The following is a 25,501-nucleotide window of genomic DNA, read 5'->3' on the forward strand; positions in this document are numbered from 1 at the left end:
CTCTTTAATGTACAGTGCTGTACATTAAAGTACAGTGACTATCAAATCAGATTTCTCCTATGTAATCTGTTCAATCCTTATTACGCTGTCTGCCAGGTGAGGGAGAAAGATTATTGGGGAACAGGTTGGATGTCCATCAATTAATGTTTCGTTTTTTTCTCCCATACCAGTACATTGACACCAACTAATATACTATATCGCCACACGAGTACAACAAGCACCACACACAAGTATCGATTAACTGTTATTCTTAATGTATATCGTGAATCTGTAATTACAACAGTGATAACAAACGACACACATTCAAATGTAATTTCCTTGTAATTTAATGATTGTTTCAGACCGACGTCTTTGATTACAGAAATCAGAAGTCTCTTTATTTCATTTTTGTCAGACCAGACACATTCAGCCCAAATTTTGTGGGATCACAAATAAATACTGAGTTCTATTTGTGATGGCAATGACTTCATTAATTATCATGGGTTTAAAAGTTGTGTGCCACCCAATGTTTTATATCTGCAGCATCTCTTGATTTATTTGGATAAGCCTAAAACATTTGAAAAAAACTGGAAAATGTTACACTGTGGCATTCTCTGTGAATGGTTTTAATCTTACCATTTAGTCCTAGTTTTTGATATTAAATGTAATGTAAGTGGAAAATGTTCCTCTGTTCATCTGTTTTACCTCTATCAAGTGCTATGTGCAGCTGCTGTTGAGTGTGGGTTTGCACTGACTGTAGCATCCAAGGTAATAACAAAGGGATTTCTGTAACGTTATATTTCTTTTCTACTCACATGTATACATTATCCCACCACGCCATAACTAAGTGCCCCGACCCCAAACCAGAATAACCTCTTTCTTAAGCAAATGTACATTCACATATGCTAGCTTTGGCAAAGAGTTTGCTCAGAAACTTGTCTTGTCTGTAATAAATGTCACTGAAGAGAAGTTGCTTGCCTGAAGCTTTTTTTATGTACTTGGACTGGGTACAACGTCTGGGGCCAAGTCATAACTGTTACAATTTCCATGAGAGTGCCATCTTAGTGAAACAGGGTGAGGAATCAGGTCACAGTGACCACCTCACTTCAGAGGATTGTGGGTGTCTCTTTGCCTGTTTGTCATCTGCAATCCTATTTCTGTTTGCTTCATCATTCTAACGATTGTAGCAATATCATGTATTAAGTACAAGTGTAACCTCCACCAAACTGAATCTTGGCTAAGAATCACTGGTAGCTAGGACGGTATTCCCAACTATGGGTTATTCAATTAAATGAATTAATGCCAAAAGAGGGCACTCTCACGGCAAAGAAATAAAGAACAGGAGTAGACCCCGCCAAACAAAACAGGTGAAAAACCAAACATAACTTGTAGGTGGTTCCGCATCGTTATGTAACAGCCGTGGTCTTGCATGCTCTGTCAGAGACATACCGGCCAACGTTCACTCCCATCGGGAGTCGAACCTGCCACCACTTAACTTCCAAGCGCAACCACTACCAACTACGCCAAAAGCTAGTGCGTTAGTGCGTGAGTAAGCGAAAGCTAGCTATTTCTTGACGCGGGTGGCCTTTTACATACTTAAGGAGTGAGTTTCACCACCCCGGCTACACGTACATTAAAAGGTACACATTGTAACAGAGCATAACCTCGCACCTTGAGCTACTGGCTTATACTACATTTTACGTTTACATTGTCATTTAACAGATGCTCTTATCCAGAGCGACTCACAGTAAGTACAGGGACATTCCCCCCGAGGCAAGTAGGGGGAAGTGCCTTGCCCAAGGACACAACGTCATTTGACATGGCCTGGAATCAAACCGGCAACCTTCTGATTAATAGCCCAATTCCCTAACCGCTCAGCCAATCTGACCCCCTAGTTGCATGGGAACAGCGAATAATTTAAATATCTAATTTCGTACTAAATGTAAGGTAGGGAAAAACAGTGGCTACTGACTCCTGTACGTCTGTGCTGGGTCATAGACTGTAGACCAGACCGGAACAAAGTAGTTTTAGCACGGTGCACTGCTTTACGCTAATCACCACTGGCCAAATTCCAATGCAAACAGTGCTCTCACCACTGCCTTTGTCTCACTCCCATTGCAAACAAAAGACTTAACCTCGTTGGCGTGGCATCTACCTGCATTTAATTGAAATGGACGTATCAGGTGACTCATTAGGCTTGGTCACGTGAATCAGGTGACTGCCTGACTTATCGTAATCCTACCCATCACACAAGTTTAAAAAAAATCCTTCTCTTATTGGCTGTCAGACATTTTATGTGTTTGTTGGGCGAATCTATGGTATTTCATTTGAAAACAGGCACATGGTAACAGCCGTCTTAAAGAGTGATAGGTTAATCAATACGGTAACCTTTACATTTTATAAGAACAACAATATTGTAGTTTTTGTCAACTTTATTTAACATGTTGCAGTTACACTTACAGTCAAATTAGATATGCTCTTGTAAAACCTCATATTGACTGTGCTCACAAAACGTGGTGTTTCATCATTTATTTCTACCCTACAACAAGATTATGATGACAGACCATTCATATCACTCCGTGCGATCCATTCATTATGTTTGAGCCTTGCGCTTCCTCTGTACCACAGCAATACAAATCGCAACACATTCACCTCGTCATCCGACAACAACAGCACTCTCCGAATGCTAAGTGCACGAAACTGCCAATTGTAATCTTCCTGTAAGGCCTGCCAGGGGACTGTCGTTTTTAAGGTGCGACTTAGTTGCAGCGTGAGGCAGCGCACAGCTGGTAGGGCATGGGCCCATGTGTGATACCTATCTGATATTCCAAGCTTGGAGTGGTGCCGGGAGGAGCGGAGAAGGTGAACTCCTGGAGGAGGGAGGTGAAGAAGAGGAACAGCTCCATCCTTGCCAGCTGTTCCCCCGGGCACACTCTCTTACCTGGGATGGAGGGCCCAAAGACAGAGCAGGCATTCACAAACCAGCACTCCAAGAAGGCCAAATCATGATAAATGCACTGTGATGTCAAGGATGCTGAATAGAGAAGTGCGTGATATCTGCCATAGGTATTCTCTGTGCATTAAGTGCAAGCTGTGGCCAAACTGTATCGAGGAAACGCTGTCGATTTACCGGCAGAAAATGGGAGGAAGGCATCTCTTCGTCTGAATTTGCCGTCCGCGTCCAGGAAGTGTTCCGGGTTGAACGTGTTCGGGGTCTCCCACTCGCTTTCATCGAACAGGACAGATGTGAGGGTGCCCGCCACCAAGGTGCCCTAAGGACAACATCACAAAATGCTGTGTCACTGCATATTTCAGTCATGGTAAAAATGTCCTGTCACAGGACCATCCCAAATGTCTGACCTTTGGGATGGTGTATCCACCCAGCTGAGTGTCCTTGGTGGCCATGCGAGATACATTGAGGGGTATGATATTTCCTATTCTCTGGATCTCGTGGATGACTGCATCCGTGTAGGGCATGTTGTCCCTGTCTGCCACGGAGACTGGGCGTGACGAGCCAACCACAGCGGCGATCTCTCTCTGGACCTTTTCTACGGAGGGATACGGAATGACAGGATGTGATGTCAACACAAGCAATACAGAAAAGGGGCCATAATGTGAAGCGTGCACGCCTTTCAAGCACGCACACACACACACACACACACTGATATCATCCTTAAATACAGACACACAAACACATGCTCACAGATGTAATAAATAACAGTATCGTAAGAGGTGATGGGGGGGGGGGAGGGGGTAGTCACTTGAACACATACCTTGAATGTCTGGGTATTTGATCATATAGAGCAGTCCCCAGTACAAAGTAGTGGAGGTGGTCTCTGTCCCAGCCACAAACAGATCCAGAGTGCAATAAATCAAATTTTCTAAGTCGAACCCAGACTCTGAGTCATCCTTGAACTTTGAAAAACATTTTGGACATCAAAAAGGACATTTTGATATATTATGAAACTATATTGATAATATCAAGGTGAACAATTCGAAATGTGTGCACTTGGATCAATTTAAAGAGAACTAATCAAGGTATTAAAACGAACTAAATAAAACACCTTCTCAATCTCCTTCACAAAACAGTCGATGAAGTCCCTGGGAGAGGACGGGTCGTAGCCCTCACTGTGCTCCTCAATCTTGATCTTTATGAAGGCGATGACCTTCTTCCAGTGGGCAAAGATCTTCTGGTGCGGTCCAGGGACTTGTCTCATGATGGCAGGAAACAGGTTGTACAGCTGCAGACATTCAACCTTGTGTGAGTTCTTTAATAAGACATGTTCACTGCGCTTTGTAGCTGAGATCAATTCTGTTACTTTGCAATGTGGCTCGGAATACAAACTGTTCCTTGACTCTGACCACTGACAATAATGATAATGTAAGACTTGACACTTCTGATCCTTGACTTGGTGAACATTCTAGTCACCCATTGTACATTTATTTGGATGAAAGCGTCTACTAAATGAATGAAACGGAAACAATACATTTGATAAACACACCTAAGAATTAAAGCAAATACATTTATAAGTTTAAGAGATTAAATGGTTCTACCAGAGCCCATATGGATCCTTCCAACTGAATGGCCTCATTGATGATCTTCAGGAGGGTTTGGAACTCCCCGTCACTGTACTCAAACCGGTCCCCAAACACCAGGCAGCAAATCACATTTGAGACAGCGTTGTTCATTAGGAACTGGGGGTTAAATGGTTTACCTTAATAAAACAAACAAACAAAACTGGAATTCATAATGCAGAAAGCGTATCGTTGAAACCTTTAAAAATTCACCTATCTATAACTATCCACAAAACATTAATATCATTTTCAAGGTCATATTCAAAGTTGATAAGTGATGAAGTTTCAAGGCAGCAAATAAACACATATTTCACCCATTGTTCCAAATACCTTTTTCACCCATTATTGCCTCATTCAAACATTGGCATTCGGTTTGAATAGAAGGCTCCAAGGTCTTTTTGCCCAGTCCAAAGTTCCTCAGAGTGGAGAGGGCAAATCTCCTCTGTTGTTTCCACTTATTTCCATTAGACATGACAATACCTGACGATGATATCACAGAGTCATCTCTATGTAACAAAGCAGATGTCAAATTGTATTATTCCATTCACAAGATGTTGACCTGACCACAGCTGTGTAATTACACTAACCTCGGTTTCCAATAATATCATCAAATAAGGGTATTGACGGCCGGTCTGCAAAGTTTTCACCATTTTGAACCAAGGCCTCTTTCACAAGCTTATGTCCGTTAACAATGACCCATGGTTGTCCTACACGGAGGCTGAAAATCTTTCCATATTTCTTAGAGAACTGACAAGAAAATAAATATCATGACATGACTGCAAATCCTGGAATAATTTTTTAGTGAAGGTTATATATTTGAGGTTAAAAAGGATTGACCATAAGGCATACCTCATCAAATTGAAGATGAAGTCTTGAAGAATCAAGTCGATGTAAGTCTCCAATGAAAGGCAGATAAAAAGGTCCAGGGGGGAAATTCTTTGGAGCTTTGTTTTTGATTAAGTTCGTAAGCAAAAGGAAAATGCATATAAAAACTAAAATACTTGGAATGTCCAGCCATTCTGCAAGTGTTGAGCTCAGAGACATCTTCACTCAGCTCTAAGAACGGACTGTGGTTGAAAAGGATTCTATTGGGTTATGTAAGCAGGTTTCTGAACTATGTATTATATTATTGCATAAGTCTTCTTTCTGTCAGGTCATGTTTCACCACGTGATTAGGCGTGTGCTGTGTACTTCTAGTCCATAGATCATGCTTCAGTTCACAGCCTTTCTCCTATAGCGGTGTTTAATTTCCAGCCCCACGTCACTCCAGCCTCAGATGTTTCCTCTCAAGCCACAGGAAACATAAAATAATGTTTTTAATGAAAAACTTTTTTTTTTCTTGTGTGTCTGTCTTTTTTGTGTACAGTTTGAGAAAATAACATTAATGTCTTGGGTAGCATTGTGTCACAAGTTTGCTTATCATTTTGAATCGCAACTCTGCCCCCAGGCCCGTATTACCTCTTCTTACAGGAATTTGCTGACTTTGCTGCTTATTTTGTGACGTACACTGATAATATTCAAATGATGGGTGACTTCAACATTCATGTGGATGACCCAACAGATCCATTAAGCAAGGCCTTCACTGCTCTCCCTGATTTCACAGGCTTCACCAAGGTGGGTGACCCAAACCAACCCATCTTTACACGCATACATTAGATCTAGTTCTCACATGGGGAACTGCGATTACTGACCTCATAGTCTACCCCCACAATCCTACACTACCAGAACACTGTTACCTTCAAAATTGAACTATGCCAGAGCCCTGAAGGCTCTCAGAAAATTGTTAGTAGCCATTGCATAATCTCAAACACAGCCCTGGAACTGGCTATACCAGGAGAACTTGAAGCAAGAAATGAAAATCGCTCCATGGCATTCAGAGGAAACCTGCACTCTCAAAATGTTCACTAGAAAACTGGAACGTAATAAACTTTACATTTTCCGTTTGGCTTAGAAGGATATATATCCGAGAAAACCAGCAAAACACTACATTTCTATATGATACCATAGCAAAACTCACAAAGAAAAGTTATAGAAACAGACACAAAAAAAATACGTTAAATAGAATTCAAAATGACAAACAAACAAACAAACTGTATGAAATAACCAGGCTACTCAATTAGTCCGGAATGTGCACTGTAATAAAACTATTTTAAAGGATGCAGGAATTATGCTTTCGTCATCATATTAATACATTGGATTTTTTGGGGCCTGAGTGCCCATAGACATAATAAACGCTTTATTATGTCTATGAGAGTGCCTACTCAAGAAAATCGATTACTCTGTGCTCGACTACATTGATCGCTGCGCCATATCATTTCTCGGGTGTTATTGCTACTGTCTGAATCTGTGTGTTTTCATGGAATGAGCTGTCAGTATACTGCATCGTAGAGTCCAGCACTGAATGGTGAGATTACCGAATGTACATTAGGACAGAGATGGATGCGGTTACACGATTTGTGGGAAATATACAATAAATACAGGTATATTTTATTTCGATTTGAAATTGTGTTTGCGTCAGCCTGCTAGCTCGCTTGAAGCTAACGTTGCTAGCACTTTGCTGGCTAGGCAGCTGCAGTGACAGTAACAGCAAATTTCGTGACATCATCATAGGCCAAGGCCCTATTGGTGATAGTTAGCTATGAATCGACAGTCTATGAGACATCTGGCTAGCTAAAATATGCATATCGTTTATCAATTATGCGAGCTATAGTTAGCTAATTAGCTAGAGGTTGATTCATTCTTTACACCTGCGACATTAATACTTTTACACAGCTAACAACGATAGTACTGTATACAGGCCATCATAAATGGCCAAGTACCTAGCCTCAATGCGATGATAATGCTGATAATGGTCTTGCTTATTCTGTTGTAAATAGATGGGATCCGAGCTGGCTCGAGCAAAATGTATGTAGATGATTATGATGAATATGCATTGTGTTGATGTTGCGGTGGTATGCCCCCAATAGCTAGCGTACATGCTGTGTTATTGTTGTACTACTGTACTTCTAGCCTGCGTCAACTCCGTGTTGTCACTGTTCTCTGCCACCGTCGTTGTGTCAGCTGTAACGGATTTACATAGTGATTTTTTCCCCCTTTAAATGTAGTTCTGATTTCCCATGTAGACCTATCAAGATCACCACTGAGGACGTCTCCCCACTTCCTAAAAGATTAGGCTAGCATATGTATGTTGTGGTTTTCCCCCAAATAGTCTTAAATGGCCCACCCACAATCATGCTGAACTGCAGAGACTGACCTATTTTGTCTTCCAGCCCCAACAAGGACTATATAATTCGTCGTGCAGCCTAATCTTCTTACAACATGGGGCTTTTGGTCCTTTCTTCCAGCTGTGTCAACTTGATAAAATCCTAAACAGTTATGATTCAAATGCCATGGTTTTCGCACTTCATATCATGTGGATGTAGTTTGGGCCTGTAAATATGCAAATTGTGTGCCTAGTCCTGAATTTAAAGTCATAGTCTAAACCTAGCCAGAGCATAGTTGTGGTTAGACAGAATGGTCTGTTGGTGTTGTTTTTTGGAGAAGCTCACAGCAGAGTGCCAAAGCCAGCCCAGGAGGTCTATAGGCCACCAGAGGAAGTAGAATATATTTGTGTGTATGAAAAACAAGTGTGTCTTCCAGTATCTTCCTGGTTCCCAGGCAGGTTTCAGCCATCACAGACTAGGGTAGGCCTGCCTGTGTCTAGACAGCAGCTGCTGCCTTGGACTGCACCTCAAAGTGGAGCTCTGATTTCGTGGGGAACTTTCCTCTCTGTGCACAGTAAATATTTTGCTGTCTTTTGAGCTGCTCGGTCATGCTTGCTAAGTTTGTCTCCCCTCCTCAGAGTCTACACCCCTGCTCTCTTGTTGTGTTTATTCTCCAAAGCTCTTTATCCATTGATGCCGGGCCAGAGGATCAAGATAGAATCCCTACTGTAGCAGACTGTGCTTTTGAATTTAGGCTGTCTACTTTTACAACATAAAAGGAGGTATACTGGGTTATCAGTTACCTGAATTATCAGTTACCTAGATTATCTGCATCTGCTAAACCTAGGCCTACTGTTTGTAATACTGCCTACGTTTTAAGTGTCTAGGAAGACACATGCAAAACACATTATAGTTTTAGGAGTGATATCCAAATATAGCAATCACAGGACTGCAGGATCTGTACAGCTCGTTGTTGTGCCCCCCCCCCCCCCCCCCCCCCCCCCCCACACACACACACACACATACTGTAGTTATTGGTACTTTTTATTTGAAGAAACATCTGAGCTTGTGACTCTTTGAGATGTCACAGTATTTCCTGTCTATTATGAGTTGGTCTTTGTGAGACTGTAGGGAAAATAGCTTTCAGAGATCATTTTGCCTCCTCACTCACTTTGATCTTCCTGATAAAATCTCCTTCGTATAGGTTTAGGGTGTGGAGGAAGGATGCAAAACCGCATGAACCTGTAGAGAGTGCAGTGGGACATTCACATGATCTCAGTCCAGCTACTGCACAACCTTTGAAAAGCTTGGCCTTCTGTAATTCTTATCTCATTAACTCTTGTCTGTCCATGTTCAGGTGAGTGGCCAGCTAGCCTTGTGTTGCCATGGATGCCTGTGCCCGTATCCGAGGGGTCCCACTTAGGACCCGAGCCTCCATCAGAAAGGAGGTCAGTCTGTCTCTCACCTGTGCTCTTTGGCCCAACGCACCTGTCTCAGTGTAAACAGTCCTCTGTCTGCAGTACTGTTTGTAGTAGTTTGATCTTGTACTCACATCCTGCCCAGAGCAGGGAAGAGGTCCAGATATATGCTAATAGCTCTGGTGGTTGGAGATGAAGGTTATCTACTTACCAAATAATGACTTTTCCAGGTCATAGTCAGGCTAGTGTATTTAATAAAGACGTGTGTGTGTGTTTGTTTGTTTAGACAGTACGTGATAATGGGGCACAGAGTTTGAAGAGCCTACTGAGGAACAAAAAAGAACTGTGCAGCGTAGGCCTAGAGTTGCAATCCAGAGATGCTACACGATTGACAGAGGTGTGTATTACCGTACAAACACAGACTTGCATATTAGTTTAATAACTCTTTATTGGTAATGGACTGATAACGACTATTCCACCCTTCAGATCCATTTTGTATGTCTACCTGGTCATTCCGAAGGAGACGACTTCAATCTGCAGGTGCCCTCCCCCACCCCCCTTGCTTCTAGTTTTCAAGGCAATTGTATAACGGCAAAATACTGTGACATTGGACTTGCATACAAAAAAAAGACATGGACGCTGTGAAAAAGTGGACTTGTGAATAACTTTACCAACATCAGTGTATTGGTAGTGACTAGTGGTGTTTGCCCCCCTCCCCCCCTTCAAGTCTCTGGCCTGTCTGCCTGGAGAACTGAGCGAGCTGTTGAGGTCGGTCCACGTGCACAGCCTGAGGCCCGACGAAGTTCTGCTGCTGAAGGACTCCCGCAGACCCCCGGACCGGACGGACCCGGTGACACAGGTGGGCCAGGGTGTTTTTTCCCCTAAGTGGTGGAACGTAGAAGAGGGGGAGGGGGGACTGCCGAAACAGGAAGAACAGAGGGTGACCGACACGACCGCAAACGGATATCTGACCTCTTCGATCCACACAGCAGCCGCAGAGCTGGGAAGACAGGATCTGTTATCACGTGCTCTCAAACAATCAGGTGAAACTGTCTGGGACAGTGGGTGTGTTGGTTTTTCTCAGCAGCCGGAGATTGCCACATGGTGCTGCATGATACCATGTGTGTGTAGGCCGTTTCGGTGAGGCCCTATAACGGTGTGTGGTTTGCTGTGTGTCAATTTGACAGTCAGGCCTTATTGGCCCAGTCTGCTCATTGTGGCCCACACAGAAGTGCCACTGAGTGACGTATTCCGCTCCTACGACAACATGTTAAACCGCAGTCCGACTTCATAGACATAACAATGCTCTTTGGTGATGCTGGGAGGAGGAGGCAAACTCCCGTGTGAATTTCTGTGAGTTTACAAAGACCCAGACTTCCTGACGATAAGCAGGTCTTGTTCGGGGCCTCCCGGGGACCTGACAGACTGACAGATTGCAGGCACTGGTCGACAGCTGCAAGTGCTAGAGTGCGGTCGCCTGGCATAAACCACCAAACGAGCAAGCTTGACATCTGTAATTTTTCTTCTTTCTTTCTGTTTTTGTGTCTGTCTGTCGGTCTCTCCCTCCTTTGCCCTCGTCATGCCTACCCCTACTACAGCAGTGCTGGCTTAGGACAGTGTGTGTGCTGCGGCACAGCGCCAGCCCCCAGCAGCAGGTGAGTGTGGGGGCCATAGTGGGCCTGCTGGGTCGCTATGCTGCGGGGGTCCGCTATGCCCTGGAGCTGCAGGCCCTGCACAAGGGCTCATCGGAGCCCAGCCAGCCGGAGGAGAATGACATTAACCAGTCTGTGTCGTCCATCGAGGATGACTTTGTCACCGCTCTGGAGCACCTGGAGGAGGAAGACACCGGAGAGCACACTTGTAAATTTCCGATCCCTCTTCTCACTAACACGTATCAGATTTACTATGAATTGTCGCACTTACATCTGTAGGTTTAATGTGACTCCTATCTCTATCACATGTAGGTTTACTATGAATCCTATCTCTTGCACATGTAGGCATGGCCCTTCGCATGACAATTTTTTTTTTTTACCCCAAGGATAGTGGTTCTTAGGAGTCTGTAGATTCAAATCACTGTGATTCAGGATGTAGGAGAAGAGTGTTTGGTAGTTTTAATTATTAGATCAGCTTAAAGATGCTGTTAATGTTTTAGGGGATACATAATGAAAGGAGTAGTCATTTGGCAGTCATTGCCTATGGTCAATGTTGTAATGAGGATTATACATAATAACAACATCCTAGTGCTTGTTCTTTTGGACGTGTATGTTTGTTCATTTGGTTTATGCTTGTTGATCACATATGTCCTTCAATGTGTCATTGCTTATTTTGCATGTCTGTCTCTCTGTGCAGTCAAATATGTGACGCACTTGAACCACTTCATCCCTCGTCCTAACTCCTTTTCCATCTCCGTATGTTTGTAATCCCAGCTGGTGCTTCATATTACCATGGGAACCAGCGTGACGTGGCTTCACAGACCGTCCCAGCCCACAGGAGACGCAAGGACCTATCAGGCTCCAGCGTCATAGTGAGCTCCTCCTCCAAGAAGTCGTCAGCCAAACACAGATCCGCTCCAGAGGTGTCCGTCACTGTCCAGCGTTTGTCGGGCGTCGAATCCCAGTGGTCGCTGTACAGCCATAGAGCCCGCCTCCCTTCTCCTTCTGCCCCTCTCAGCGAATCCGAGGAGTCCGACGGCTCTAGCCCCAGTCCAATCATTTTCCTGGATGAGGTAGGCTACCAGAAGAGTCTCCGTGCCAAGCTGGACATCCCTCAGGTCCCCGGGGGCCCCAGGGAAAGAGTGGAAGACTCGGACTCGGAGGTCAGTGAGTTCTTCGACAGCTTCGACCAGTTTGACGACGTGGAGGAGCTGAGCTCCGACAGCTGCACTCTCACTTTACCCCTGGACCCCACCACCAGCAGCGGGGCTGCCGTGCCGTCAACTAAGAAGAAGTTCTCCGACGCTGGCGCCAGTGTGTCTGGCTCCAAGTACGCGTCGGGCGGCTGTTCTAACAAGACCATGAACCCCCACCGCTTCGATCACCCCACACTTCCTGCCAATGTGAAAAAGCCCACCCCGCTGAAGCCAGGTTCGCCCTACTCCCCCCATCCCGAGGTGCCGGACTCACCCAGGCCCGCCCGGACCTCCAACGAGGAGACTGGCGGTCCTCTATTCAGCCCTGTGAGTTCCTCAGCCTTCAGCCCGCTGGGTGATTCTGGGGGAGCCCTCGAGTACTTCTGGAAGACCGAGGGGGAAGCTGAAGACATCTCTGAGCTTCCCAAGCCCCAGGACCTTTGCTCCATGTACAAGACCTACTCGGACTTTGCCAGCAGCTTGTCTAAGGAGATTCTTGGCTCGGTATGTGGCTACCAGTCCCCCGTCAGCATCAACGACAACAAGAACCTGAGCTGCGTCTGCCACAAGGAGTTCCAGAACTCGTCGGGCCACCTGATGAAACTCTCCGAGATCCAGGAGACGGTGACCGTCGCCAGGCTGCAGCAGACGTCCCAGTCGCTGAAAGACGGCATTCAGAGGTTTGCGACGGACCTGGTGGAGATGAGCTTGGGCAGCGCGCTGAGGGACCTGCAGAAGGGCGTGTCCTCCTGCACGACTACCCTCTGCCACTTGGCGGCCAGGCTCACCTCTTCAGTCTTCCAGGTGGCCTTCCACGAGATCGGCATGCGCCACGCGTACGTGCTGAAGGAGCGCGCCGTCAACGGCCTGGCCGGCTTCCTGGTGGGCGAGGCGGTGTCGGGCGCCCTGAAGGACTTCCTGTCGGTGAAGAAGCAGATGTTCAACAGCACCGTGACGCGCTTCGCCGCCGACCTCGCCGAGGAGCTGGTGTTCGAGGGGATGATGGAGGTGTGCCAGTTCTCCCACCCCTCCACCCCCCTCACCCCCAGCGACGGGTCCTTCGGCCAGGAGGAGGACGAGGAGGTGGTGACGTCCTACGCGTCCGACCTGTCCGAGTCCGTCCTCCAGGAGGCCTTCATCGAGCTCTCGCAGACGGACGTAGCCTTCACCACCCAGGCTGCCATCAGCGTCTCTCTGGATAACATTTGCTACGTGAGCTCGGAGGACAACTCCACCACCACTCACAGTTGCGCCACCACCGCCACTGGACCCCAGGCTTTCCAAGATACCCTCGTTGAATCTAGCCCTGGCACCTCGGGGGAGGACGGCTGCACGGTCAAGAAGGCTCTCTTCACAGTGTCGGGCATGGCTAGCTGCGTTCCCGTGCCACAGGCTGGCCAGGTTCTCTCCAGCCTCCAGGGCTCGGAGGAGACATGCCAGCGGAAGTCCAGCGTGGCCCACACCTCCCAGACCAGCCCCAGGAGGAGCTGCTGCTCCCAGGGACGGACGGTGACCACGTCCTCTTCCGACACAACCACAGCCACCCAGACGGACCTGCAGCCGGCTGTAGCTCACCTCGCCGGGTCCGCCAGCGAGGGCCTCGTGGCTGGCTCTGGAGCAGAGCCTTCCCTGGGGAAGACCCCCTTCCACAACTTTTCTGGCAACATGGTGGATATGATAGTTAGCGAGGCCTGTGAGCTGATAACAGCCACTACGAAAGTGAAAAAGAGAGTGGAGGACTGTGCGGACTTCCTCAGCAAGACCATAGGAAGCAAAGGTCCCTCGCCTGCAGAAGCTTCTTCTCAGGGCTCAGCCAGTGACAGTGGGAGGGAGCGCTGCAGACCCGAAGATGATGGCAAAGACTCGGTGTGTGATGAAAGTGTTACTGTCAGTAGTGAGTCAGGCTCCAGGCTTCCTCACCCTCAGCCGTTCTCGGAGACACGCCAAGTGATGATGAAGGACACGTTGAACGTACCCGGGACGGAAATTGGAGGCAGGGGCGGGAGGAAGATGTCCGCTGGTGACGACGTGAGCCTCAGCCCTGGAAGAAAGTGTAACGGAACGCCGGGTACTCCCCCCTCCACCCCACAGCAGCCCAGCGAGGTTTCCCAGGAGAAGCAGATCAAGCAGTTCTCCAAAAAACTGAAGGGAAAGCTGGCCAAGGAGTTCTCGCCTGCCACGCCCCCTTCCACCCCCCACGACCAGCCAGAGCCTAGCCATGGGCCCAAGGACCCCGCCTCCGAGACCGAAAAAGCGGACTTCATGCTCAGACTGATGAGGTCTCTGTCCGAGGAGGCCGAGGGCAACGAGGAGGAGGAGGAAGACGAAGACGCTGAGGCCAGAGGTCGTGCCGAGAAGTCCGAGCTCCACTGTTTGTCAAAGTCAACTCGCAAGGTGTCCAACAAGGAGGCCATCCACTACGCCGAGCGCCTGGCTTGCCATATCGTCTCCATGGCCACGGAGATGGACGCCCTCGGTGGGATGGAGGACGGTGGGAGGAGAATGGAGGAGGACAGGAGGGACAGCGTGGCCCAGTTCTCCGAGAGGACTCTGAATACCCTGTGGGTGTACGCCGGCGAGGTCGCCGGAGAGGTGATCAGCGATGTGAAGAGGATGGTGGGGTCGGGACATTGCCACCCACGAGCGACCAGACAAGGCAAGGAAAGGCCCGAATGTCTCCAGCACCGCCACTCCCACCCCAGTGAGCCCAGCCGAGACAGCAGGGCGGGCTTGCTCGCTGAGCAGTGGTCCACGGACCTCCTCGCCTCAGTCCTCCATCCAGCATCTTCCTCCACCTCATCCTCAGTGCCCAGCCCATGGTCTAGCTCCGGCCTGTCCTCCGAGTACCCCAGCTGTGAGAGCGTGACGGACGAGTATGCTGGCTACCTCATCCGGGTCCTAAAGAAGGAGGGGGGCAGCAGGGAGCTGGTGCTAGACCAGTACGCCAGCCGCCTGGCCTACCGCTCCATCAAGCTGGGCCTGGCCCATGCTGCCCGCAAGACGAAGCAGAGACCCTCCACCTCCAGGCTCCACTCGGCCCCCAGGAGAGCCCCCAGCACCGAGCCATGCTCGCCCAGGGACCGAGCCGGCAGAGGGGCGTCCCCTTCTTCGGACGAAGCCATCCAGTGCGCGTGTCGGGACTCGGAAGACTACATGGAGATGGTGAACTTTGCAGAGTCTCTGGCGTACGACATCACTTGCGATGTCGCTCGCAAGCTCCGCCTGTCGAGCGCGCGTCTGCCCAAGTCCCTGACCGACTCCTGTCTGTATAAGAAGTCGAAACTAGAAGACATGACGGAAAACCTGATCAGGAACTCCTTCTCCTGCCCTCTGCTGGCCGAGGAGGGGAAGAGCAGGCAGTACCACAGCACGGACAGCCTGTACGACGGAGGCTACAGTAGTGGAGTTATGCAGGTAATCGAACACTATGCCAGGAAGATAGTTGATGACACCCTGGAGATCACCCTGGCCTCTGCAGGGCGCCCAGCTGGGGAGTTCCACAGGGCCCAGGCCCAGGACAGGCACTCCCACACCCAGAGGCTGTCGGAGGGAGCAGGGCTAAACAGGTCTTTCGGGGAGATGGAGTGTCCATTCTGCAACAGACCCAGCAGCAGACTCCTTCCCCAGCCAGGCCAGAGGAGAAGGAGGCAGGAGTGTGAGGGTGGGTCAGACCGGCTTTGCGGGCTGGACATCCCCAAGATCTACATCGACCTTGATCGTAGGGCAGCCTTCGCAGAAGAGATGGTGTCTACAGCCATGGAGACCGCCAAGAGGGAGCTAAGCAACACCAGCCTGAATGCTGACAGCGGTATAGGACATGACGGAGCAAGTTTCGCTGAGAGCCTCACTGCTGAGATCATGACCTCAGCACTGTCCAATGCCTGCCAGACCGTTAACCTCAGGTAACACACACACTCTCTCTCTCTTTCACACACACACACATACACACTCTCACCCCTTGAATCACCCTGGTAGATATGCGTGTACTTTTCACACTGTTGTCTTTATGGTTAGCTGGTGTTTTGGGGGGGGGGGGGGGGGGGGGGGGGGGGGGGGGGGGGGGGTGTTATGTGCTATTTAAGAATTTGCTTCTTTTTTTTAAAAGTCATTTTAGTTTACTCCACTGAGGGCTAAGACGGTTAAGGCTTTACCCATTGCCACTCCACTCACTGTTCCTCCATCCCTGTTCCTGTGACCTGCAGTGGTCCAGGTAGGGAGGCCACAGAGTCGACGGTGTCCCAGCAGCTGAGCCTGAGCGTGGGGGACGACAGCCTGGGCAGCTGGTCCAACCTCAGCTTTGAGGATGAGCACCCAGACGAGAGCAGCAGCTTTCTGCACCTCAGTGACAGGTGTGTGTGTGTGTGTGGGTTCATCCAATAATCTAAAATTATTGGACGAACATCTTGATAGCTTGACCTGAGGATGGGTTTGAGGATGAGTTTGCCATAGGTTCCTTATGTAAGAGCCTCTACCCAGAAGCTGCTTTCAGATCCAAGCGATGGTTTTACAAAGTGGAAGCTGCTGGGTACAGGCCTCTGGATCCTCTGTCCCCGTCACCTCAGCAGTCATTCTCATGTGACAGGCTGCAGGTCATTGCACTAATGTCTCACTTCTGAACACGCTGTTTCTTCTGAGCACCCTTTTCACCAGCATCGAGTGACACTAACCCATACTTAATGTTCCGTGTTGACACTGGCTAACCTGTCAGTTAAACTGTTGTCTTGGAACACTTTTGTGACAGGGGGTTAATATGTGTTTGAAATGACCTTTTCTTAAATCCTAGATTGTGAGTGCAGAGTTTTTCGAGACTGAGTCGAGCGAGACAAAACCTTGTCCAAATTTAGTGTTAGTTTGAAGTTTGCGGAATTGGCTTGTGACTGTTGCGGGGCATAAGGGCTTGTCATGTCAGGGCCAGAAACATTTATGGTTTGAGAAACCCCATGTTAAGATGCCAAAAAACTATCTCTGAAATTATGAAAATATGCCATTACATATTGAATGGCGATGTTGTAATAGATTTTGTACTGGCGTTTCAACCAAATGTGTCTGGGAATGTTTGGGTTAATGTATGGTAGGTATAAGGAAGATAACTGTTTCCAGATTTTCTTGTCTTTGTGTCTGTCTCTTGTGTCTGTCTCTGGGATAGATTTAGGTTTCTGTTTTCAGTGACATCACCCAGTCTCTAGTCTCGGGGTGGGAAGGGCCTTGTTGACTCTTTTGGCACGGCCATCTTGTCTCTATGGAAGCAAAGCTAGTCAACATTTCACATTCTTTCCCAAGATACCAAGCAAAGTGAATGTGTGAGCCAACTAGTTATTTTGGCCACAAGGTATCAAAATATTTTCTAAAGGTGTGTCTGGATTTGAGCAGCAGCCTCGTACCTTCAGGCGTTAGAAGAGCAAAAGTGTTTGCATGTGTAATTCAATCATTCTCTCATAAGAGCGCTCAGCGGATGCGATTCAAGGTACTTTTTACGAAGGTATCAAGTCCTGATGTTCTCATTTACCACCCTGTCAGCGCATTCCTCATTCAGACGAACCACACAGAGACTATCTTACCTCAGGTGACAACTAAAGGAGGGGAAGTTGGTTGTGTTGTTTTCCTGCACTTAGAAACATCTTTCCTCAAACACCATTTTACTTGGCATTGTATGCAGGTTTGAGCCAGTTGGGTAATCACTGGTTAATTATATATATCCAGTTTATTATTTTTACAGCTGTATGATCCAGGTTGATCCTGTTCAGGGGATAAGCTCAAGGCAAGAATAATATAACCTCATAGTCATCAGTGCACTGTTAAACTGTGATCAGTGGCTCAATAGCATAGCCATTGTAGCATTCATGTCTCATGAGCCTAGCCCTATTTTTGAGTCCTTACTTTAACAACGGATGGTCGCCCTTGTTTTAGGTTGAGCTTTTTTGTTTGCTCAAGAAGTCAAAACGTCTTTCCAGTCTCTCAGCAATGCCAGACATTATTGTTCTAGACAACTTGGAGATGTACAAAGACTGGTGTGTGTGTGTGTGTGTGCCTATGTGCTAGGATTGCCTAGCGTTGGCCCGTGTTAAGCAACCCGTTCTCTCGCCCCTCCCCAGCAGCAATGGGAACAGCAGTAGCTGGAGCAGCCTGGGGCTGGAGGGGGAGGTGTGTGAGGAGCACCTGTCCTTCTCCCCCTCTGACAGGTTGGTCACCAGCTAACTCTGCCATGCTAACATTGCTAAGCTAACCACATGATGTGGCAAGGGGGGGCTGGCCTAGGATGGCATAACAAAGGATCGGGCAAACGCGATCAGTGGTTTTCAACACAGGAACCAGGAAGTAGGCTCACTCCCGATGGACAGAGCAGTGTTCCTATCGCTCCATTTAGTTCTATACAGTGGGGTGTGATGGGAACTCTTCACTGGCATGATCTGATCCTTTCTTCTGGCATTCTTGGGGCTTCTTACCGTGCATGTGCGGCCTAAGAGTTTCGAATGAGTTTAGTTCCTGACTGTAGAATGAGGTCACCAACCCCCCCCCCCCCCCCCTATTTGTTGCTTGTGTCTTTGTCTGTGTTGCCATATTCCCCCTGTCTCTGTCCCTTGCATGTCTCTCTCTGTCAGTCTGGGTGCATGTACTGTACAGCATGTCCTGTCCCTGCATGTCTCTGCATCCTCTCGTCAGTGTTTGCTGTACGCCAGCGTGTCTGCCTGTGTGCTTAATGAATGCGTGAGTGATGACGAGGAGCTGGCCTCAGCTCTCCACAGGTGATGCTGGCCCAGAGAGCATGCAGCTGAACCAGGTGATGCTGGCCCATAGAGCATGCAGCTGAACCCGGTGATGCTGGCCCAGAGAGCATGCAGCTGAACCCGGTGACCCTCGTTAACCACCCCCCCCCCCCCCCCCACACTGGAGGAAATTGATCTACAGACAGACAGACAGACAGACAGACAGGAGGAGCTTTAATGGGCTAGTATCATGAAGCCTGTTGCCCCAGGCTGTCAACAAAGCTTCAGGTGCACAGTTAGAAAAAGTCTACAGCAAATATTTGCCCAATTTACAAAGCAATACAATGCTTTGGTTTTATGTTGCTATGGAATGGAGCTTTAGTCAACAGAAGTCTTTCATCCCTTGATAATAAAGCGTAATTTAGATGAACATACAGATATTGATACGGATAAACAACATGAAATGATACCATATCCCCTTGAAAAAAAAAGAATTACTTTGGATCAAGTAGAGTGCACTAAACTGTTCCCTTGGTAACCATTAGAAATGAACCTAATGGAGAGCTGAGCTCAGGCAAATCCTGTGTAGGAAGAGGCTTGGCATGCTGAACATTAAGCCTTTCTCCCTGTCCTCTGCATGCCCTCAAGTCTCTCTCTTTCCTCACCTCCTCCCCCTGTCCTTCTCTAACCGCTGTGGTATTTCTCACACGACAGTGACTGCACTGAAGATAAGGAGACTGAAGTCAAGGACGAGCCCTGCGGTAAGAAACAGACCACTCATCACCATCACTATGTACCAGCTAGATCATGTATGTGGGGTAACAAAATGAATACAATCCCTGTTCATTCTCGTACCACTTCATGACATCACTGACCACCTCTACTTTGACACTGACATGAAGCTAGAAATCCTTTTGGTAGCAGACGAGCAATCGCATAGATAGACCATATGTCGGCTACAGCACACACAGGCATCCATGACCGCTGCGATCGACTCGGGGTCCCTCGTTGTGAATGTGGAGTAGTTGGCCTTGGCTCGATGTGCGTCTGCACAAGGAGGGGGATTTCACCACCCCCACATTCCTCACACAACCTCTCTTTCAGGCCCTGTCCAGTCTGTGCAGTGTTTGTGCGCACGCGCGTGTGTCAGTCCATTCCCCAGCGGGTCTCGGTGTCTCCCGGCCTTGCCCAGTTTCCGAGCGTGGGAACCAAGCCCACCCTGTCAGTACAGAGCAGAGCAGCACAGGAACACCGAACACACACGCACACACACTGGGCAGCAAGGGCCACAAGGCTGGGCCAGAGAGCCCGGGAGACAGGGAAACTAGCCCGCGCACAGGTCGTCGAACTGTGCCTGTCCATCTCTGAGACTGTGTGATGAAGTCGAGTGTGCTCCCTTCTAGTGCGTGTGGACAGGGGCCCGTCCCAGCCTCACAGAGCCCTCCTCATGGTGAACTCTGAAGTCAGGGAGGCCAACCTGGACTTCCAACCCCCGACCTTCGACCCCCAGCTCCGGAGCATGCTCCAGTGGGCAGCGGCCTCCATGGCTGATCTGCCCCTGGTGCAGCTGGGTCCTAGTGCTGACAAGGAGCTACAACAGGTTAGAAGACCTATGGCCTTGCAGGTTAAGGAACTATCACACATGATATAGCCCTAAGCCCACCACGACTTAACGGTCAACCAGAGTCAATAGGTCCTAATAGGCCTGTAGTCCTTCTCTTTAATGTCCATGTTTTCTTTGAACCAAAGAGTAGAAACACAACCCTGTGTTTTTGTGTATTAATGCAGGTTTTTCTTCTTGCTGACCTGACACAAGTCTGGATTAAGTTTGTCTTTCTGCCCTCGGTTTGCCCTTGCAGCTGCCAGCTGTGGTCCAGAGGCTGTGTGAGAAAGAGTGGAGGGTGGGAGAGCTGCTCCAAGCTCTGCTGCGCTACTGTGAAGAAGCCCAGGCTCCGGGCCAGTCCGATCCCAGGGAGGAGCCACCCCAGGCGGGCAGAGGACCCCGCCACACGCCCCTCTTTCAGTGGCTCCTGGAGAACGCCTAGGCTGGCTGCCCCTTAACTCCTCCTCTCCCCAGCCCCCCCCCCCCCCCCCCCCCCCAGCCCCCTAACCTTCTCTCCCTAAGCTGCTTCTTGTGTATCTGTGAACCCTGCCTCCCAGTGACCTCTCTTACGGAGGCCTCTCCCCGCTGCAGTCATGTGCAGAGCCAGCACAGCTGCCAACCCCATCGCCTTGTACTGTGGAGCGTATGAATCGTCCCCTGCAGGGATTTGCCCAATCCGCCAGCTAGGGGGCGCCATATTCACTGCATCACTTGCCACCTAAACCCACCAAGCGCGTGTGTGTCTTGCATGCCGTGACATCTGCATTTTTTTTTTTCTCTCGTTTTGTTGCTGTATGGTTTTGTTAGGCTGCATATCACATGCTGATTAGCGAGCGGCCATTTACACCCTTCCTGCCTTTGTGTTAAACCCGCACACCCTTCCCTTTTTAATGGAGAGAGAGACAGAGAGAGGGAGAGGGAGAGAACCCCTGACCTTGTTACAGTCATAGACAGACAGAAGACCTGTCCATAATCAATGACGGAGAGAGACAAAGAGAGAGAGACAGAGAGAAAGACAGAGATAATAGTAAAAGAATGTGTATTTTTCTGTTTGGGAATCCCCATGGCCGCTGACTGGGTGATGTCACCCACCCATAGTTCACCTCTGTGGTGGTGTTTCCACATGTTTTGGGACCAAACAAATCCACACACTTTTCTGCCCCACCTGCCATTATCAACACTGGAAGGAATTTGCACGCGTTCATAGTCACATAAACCTTTCAAGCCTGGCCAATTATATGTCTTTTATATAATAGCGTATTAATCTAACAGCAATCATACGTCAGTCTTGATTTCCCCAAAACGGTGTTGGCCCTCTGGCTTGGGATACGTATGTGTTCTTCACCCAAGTTTCAAACAAGATCCATGTGTTGCAGGCCTGGTGATACTCGCCACCTTTGCAATCAAGCTCGCCTCAAGGGATTTTCCTGCTTAGATTTAAGTCTCAAGGAAATAGAGTATTTCCTAGTTGAGGAGAGAATTGTTCAAAAAAACTTCCTGTGTAGGTATTATTCTAACAGTCGACATGTTGACTGCAAATCACTCATTTGTACTCTAACTACAGATTATATCATTCAAATATAGACAATGCATCTGCCAGTAGTAATTTGTATGCCTGATTTGCTACTAAGAGATTTTATATGTTTTTAAAGTTGCCTAAATCTAACATGTGAAGCTGCTCAACGACGTGAAGGACGCCTTGTTATTAGTAGACTGCATTGCCAAATCGAGTGCACCTAGGATGACATGAGTCATCCAAGCATGTGTCGCCCCAGTCTGGAAGGCCCAGTACCATGTGTGGGCTAGCAGGGGTGATCTGGAGCTAGGGCTCTTATCCTCTGACTGTTGGGAAGATCCCGCGACCACAGATAGACCAGCCCTTAATGAGAGACACTTCCTCCTGGTTGCACCTCCAGACCACAGCTGGCAGCATGTGTGTAGCTCAGCACCAGCATTGCACACCGACACGCCCCCTTCCACAAGTCTGACCACAACTTGCGCACACACCGCTCATACGTAAGGCTTACCCCCCTCCAATGTAATTTCACAACACAAATGCACACCCTGTTATTCACCATAGTCACCAGCTCTAATGCGGCCCTACGTGCACTCCTAGAGGAATGCTTTGTAATGAGGGGACCACACGGGATGAGTGGTCGAACCGTTAGTCTCTGACTGGACCAGTATTCTGTCAGTTAGTGTTGCCAACCCGGAACCAAATGTTTGGTCCGTTTACCACAACCCCTTAGTATGAGTTATTGATGAAACGAACCGGTCAGTGAGACATTTCCCGTGTTTGAGGGCTCTACCTCCGAGTTGTCCACACTGGAACATACCGCGGCTGGTCATTCATCGCTGGCAGTGTTCAGTGTCTCCATGTTCGCCATCACCAGCGGTATATTTTCCTGACCTTTGACCTACTGTACCATTCGTGAATGAGCCCCAGTGCTGCTCGTGCTGTGCCCATGTCCTCCTGCTACCTGGTAGCAGGTCCTCCTAAGCCAAAGCTGATGATTTGTGTATTACTGCTGATGCTGTAGGCTGCCAAACGTTCCCCACATCTGTAACAGTATTTGTTTACAGCACACATAGATGTTTCAGAGCTCTTTACCCATCACCTGGCAGTTCCAATGACACGCTTGTATTCTAACTGGTGTTGTAGAAGTGAAGGGGAAAGCAGCAGTAATACTCTCTAAGACATCAGTGGAATGTATTTGGTGTTGTGGGTTTTAAGAAAGTGTGTGTGAGAACACAGACAGTGCACAAACCCTCTCAGTGTGACATTTGTATGATTAGTTTCGACCTCCATTTAGACAGTTGTAGTTGTCCGTCCTGTACATTCCTGCCCTTCACTATGACTTCTATGCGCTACTATATTGTGGTATTGAAAAGCTGAATGTGTCTCTGCTGAGAAGTGATTCCCTTGTATAAGATCAGTCTATTTTGTTACTGTTGTAGTTGGCACAGAGTACTTTTTACCCACTACTCCACTAAACGTGGAAACGTTACTGGCCCCCCCCTCCCCTCCCTCCCTGATAGTCTTTCTGCTTCCTTGTATAATCTTGCCACATAAATATATTTAATAATTTATATAAGTTATGATAACCGTGAGTACATTACTTGTCCCCCGTAGTGGCTAAATAGTTTTCACGTTCTAAGCTTGAAGTTGAAGCGATATACATAAGTCATTGTTCAGGCTGTGTGTGAAAATAAAGCTTTTTTCATGTGCTATTGGTGTCCTGTCCTCTCCTTACCCACCAGAATCATGTTCTGCTTTGTTGGTGACACTGTGTGCTTGACATGAATGGAACACCGTATGTATACAGTCAGCCTTAGTTATGGGATTGTTTCTTTTAATAACTGTACATCTCTTCTGGATTTCTCTGTGCTTTAAACGTCAAAATAGACTTGTAACCCATTTGGTACAGTACATGGACTGTACATTATGATGGGTTGAACACCTGTGGGAAAAGATCTTTCAGATGGTGCTCATGACAGATGTTCAGGTCCAATATGTGGCTCAACGGAAAGCGCAATGAAGACAAGAGCTTTGTTGTCCCTCTCTCTCTATAATCCATTCAGTCATTCAAGAAGAAACAGATGAGTCATCAAAGCCAAACCCTGCTGCTCTTGTCAATGTTACAGTACATGGTCAAGTCTTCTTGCCGCCTCACAAAAATCCATTGTTGCCGCATAATGATATGGCTTCCTCTGAAACACACACGCACTTCTATGTAATTAGGGTTCCGTACAGTGCTCAGGGTTTGCTGTAAGCTGACAACTCTCTGTGTGTTCATCGAATGAATGGTGGTCTGTTAGACCGAGAGAGAAGGGAAGGTGTGGATGGAGCGCAAGACTTGAATGGAATGATGGGGGAAATGAGCGAGAGAAAGGAGAGGCTCATCGCAGCCCTAGACGTGATACAGGAGCTGTGGAATGTGTCACAGAAGCAATCTTTTTGATCTCCAAGTCGATCCTGACAGATGGGTGGAGTATACCCAACACACATGGACCCGTTTCACTCATTCGCCATTTAGCTACAAACATTTTCTCTTCTTTTTTTTTATGTTTGTCGATCAAAAAAAATTGCTTTTAATTCCCAGTTCATAAATACCTTTTCGAAGTTCTCTGACATATCACATGTGGTGGGGAAGAGTAGTCAACATTGAGTTAACATTGAGTCCCCACTTACTTTTTTAGCTTGCTACATGACATAGGGAAGAAGCACTACCAGCAATCTTGTACTTTTTTCCTCCTGCCTCCTTTTCACTGGACTGTAGGAGTTCGATGAGTCAGGTGGGTGAATAGTTGGCCACAACAGTGAACAACCAGGTTGAGAATCTAATCCTGTATCATCTTTAACCACAGAAATGCTGGATGTGACGACAATTGAAAGAGATGATGACGCTGACAATGTTTCAATGACTATTGGGATTGGTACAGCAAACAGGAAATAGAATAGAGGAATATTTTCTCATCTAAATACCTCTGTACTGGTGATATGTAATTGCAGTCCAGTACAGTTGCTGCCCTCAGCACACTGTAGACTGATATAGAGGGCACGCCAGACTCCCCACCAGGATCCCAGGCTCTTCTTTACTTCAAACAGGCTGGGTCTGGCTCGGAATCCCCCCTGACCCCCGCGGCAAGCCGTGATTAAAAGGCCCTATGACATCACTTTCCTCCTAACACCAACAAACGTCCGGGTTGCTGGGAGAGTCCAAGAGACTGGAGGAGGGGTCATGGAATTCATGACATACTGGGTCGAGTGCTTTGTGTCTGAGGGGTAATTCCAGCGACATCATTCTACATCATCCCTTTTGTTTACTGCCGTGAGAATATTTTTTTTACGGATAAGGACATATTATATTTTAGATGACATCCTGTTGGTGTTGAGGTCATTACAGAATTCAGACAACTGCACACACATCAAAGGATAGGACGATTACTGGGAATACTGTCTTATGAACATAAATTGCCACCTGCACTGCATGCTGTTTTCCAGCATCCCCATGTTGTACAAGCATCCTCATCCGTTTGACTTTATGAGTTCACTTGGAGTAGAGTAGAGGTATATAAGGTTCCAGGGTATCAGCCCCCCGAGTCGCTTATCACACCCAACGAGCTCTCCCCAGCAACCTGTCTCTGTCATTAGCTGTTTGTTTCCAGGA

At 47.9% G+C, this 25,501-nt stretch overlaps 2 protein-coding genes across 4 annotated transcripts; one reads left to right on the plus strand and one right to left on the minus strand.

Annotated features, from left to right (window-relative positions):
* Positions 1–2,396: 2,396 nt before the first annotated feature.
* LOC124485628 (cytochrome P450 2J4-like) lies at positions 2,397–5,654 on the minus strand. The gene is made up of 9 exons (XM_047047342.1): positions 5,404–5,654; positions 5,142–5,301; positions 4,885–5,034; positions 4,534–4,694; positions 4,044–4,220; positions 3,753–3,894; positions 3,340–3,527; positions 3,110–3,251; positions 2,397–2,920 (listed from the first exon to the last, which is right to left on the minus strand). Exons 1-9 carry the CDS (start codon positions 5,596–5,598, stop codon positions 2,739–2,741), a joined length of 1,497 nt encoding a protein of 498 aa, XP_046903298.1. The 5' UTR covers positions 5,599–5,654; the 3' UTR covers positions 2,397–2,738.
* Positions 5,655–6,875: 1,221 nt separating this feature from the next.
* akap11 (A kinase (PRKA) anchor protein 11) lies at positions 6,876–23,558 on the plus strand. 3 transcript variants are annotated; one of them, XM_047047340.1, is made up of 12 exons: positions 6,876–6,958; positions 9,115–9,205; positions 9,462–9,572; positions 9,662–9,715; positions 9,903–10,034; positions 10,774–11,035; positions 11,602–15,925; positions 16,226–16,372; positions 18,119–18,202; positions 19,442–19,488; positions 20,131–20,327; positions 20,587–23,558. In XM_047047340.1, exons 2-12 carry the CDS (start codon positions 9,143–9,145, stop codon positions 20,770–20,772), a joined length of 5,607 nt encoding a protein of 1,868 aa, XP_046903296.1. In that variant the 5' UTR covers positions 6,876–6,958; positions 9,115–9,142; the 3' UTR covers positions 20,773–23,558. The 3 variants fall into 3 exon arrangements, with proteins under 3 accessions (XP_046903296.1, XP_046903295.1, XP_046903297.1); XM_047047339.1 differs by having other exon boundaries at positions 6,878–7,034; XM_047047341.1 differs by lacking the exon at positions 18,119–18,202 and having other exon boundaries at positions 6,878–7,034.
* The last annotated feature ends 1,943 nt before the right edge of the window (positions 23,559–25,501 follow it).

This window comes from Hypomesus transpacificus, chromosome 23 (genome assembly GCF_021917145.1).
Source record: "Hypomesus transpacificus isolate Combined female chromosome 23, fHypTra1, whole genome shotgun sequence".
In the NCBI taxonomy this organism is placed as follows: domain Eukaryota; kingdom Metazoa; phylum Chordata; class Actinopteri; order Osmeriformes; family Osmeridae; genus Hypomesus; species Hypomesus transpacificus.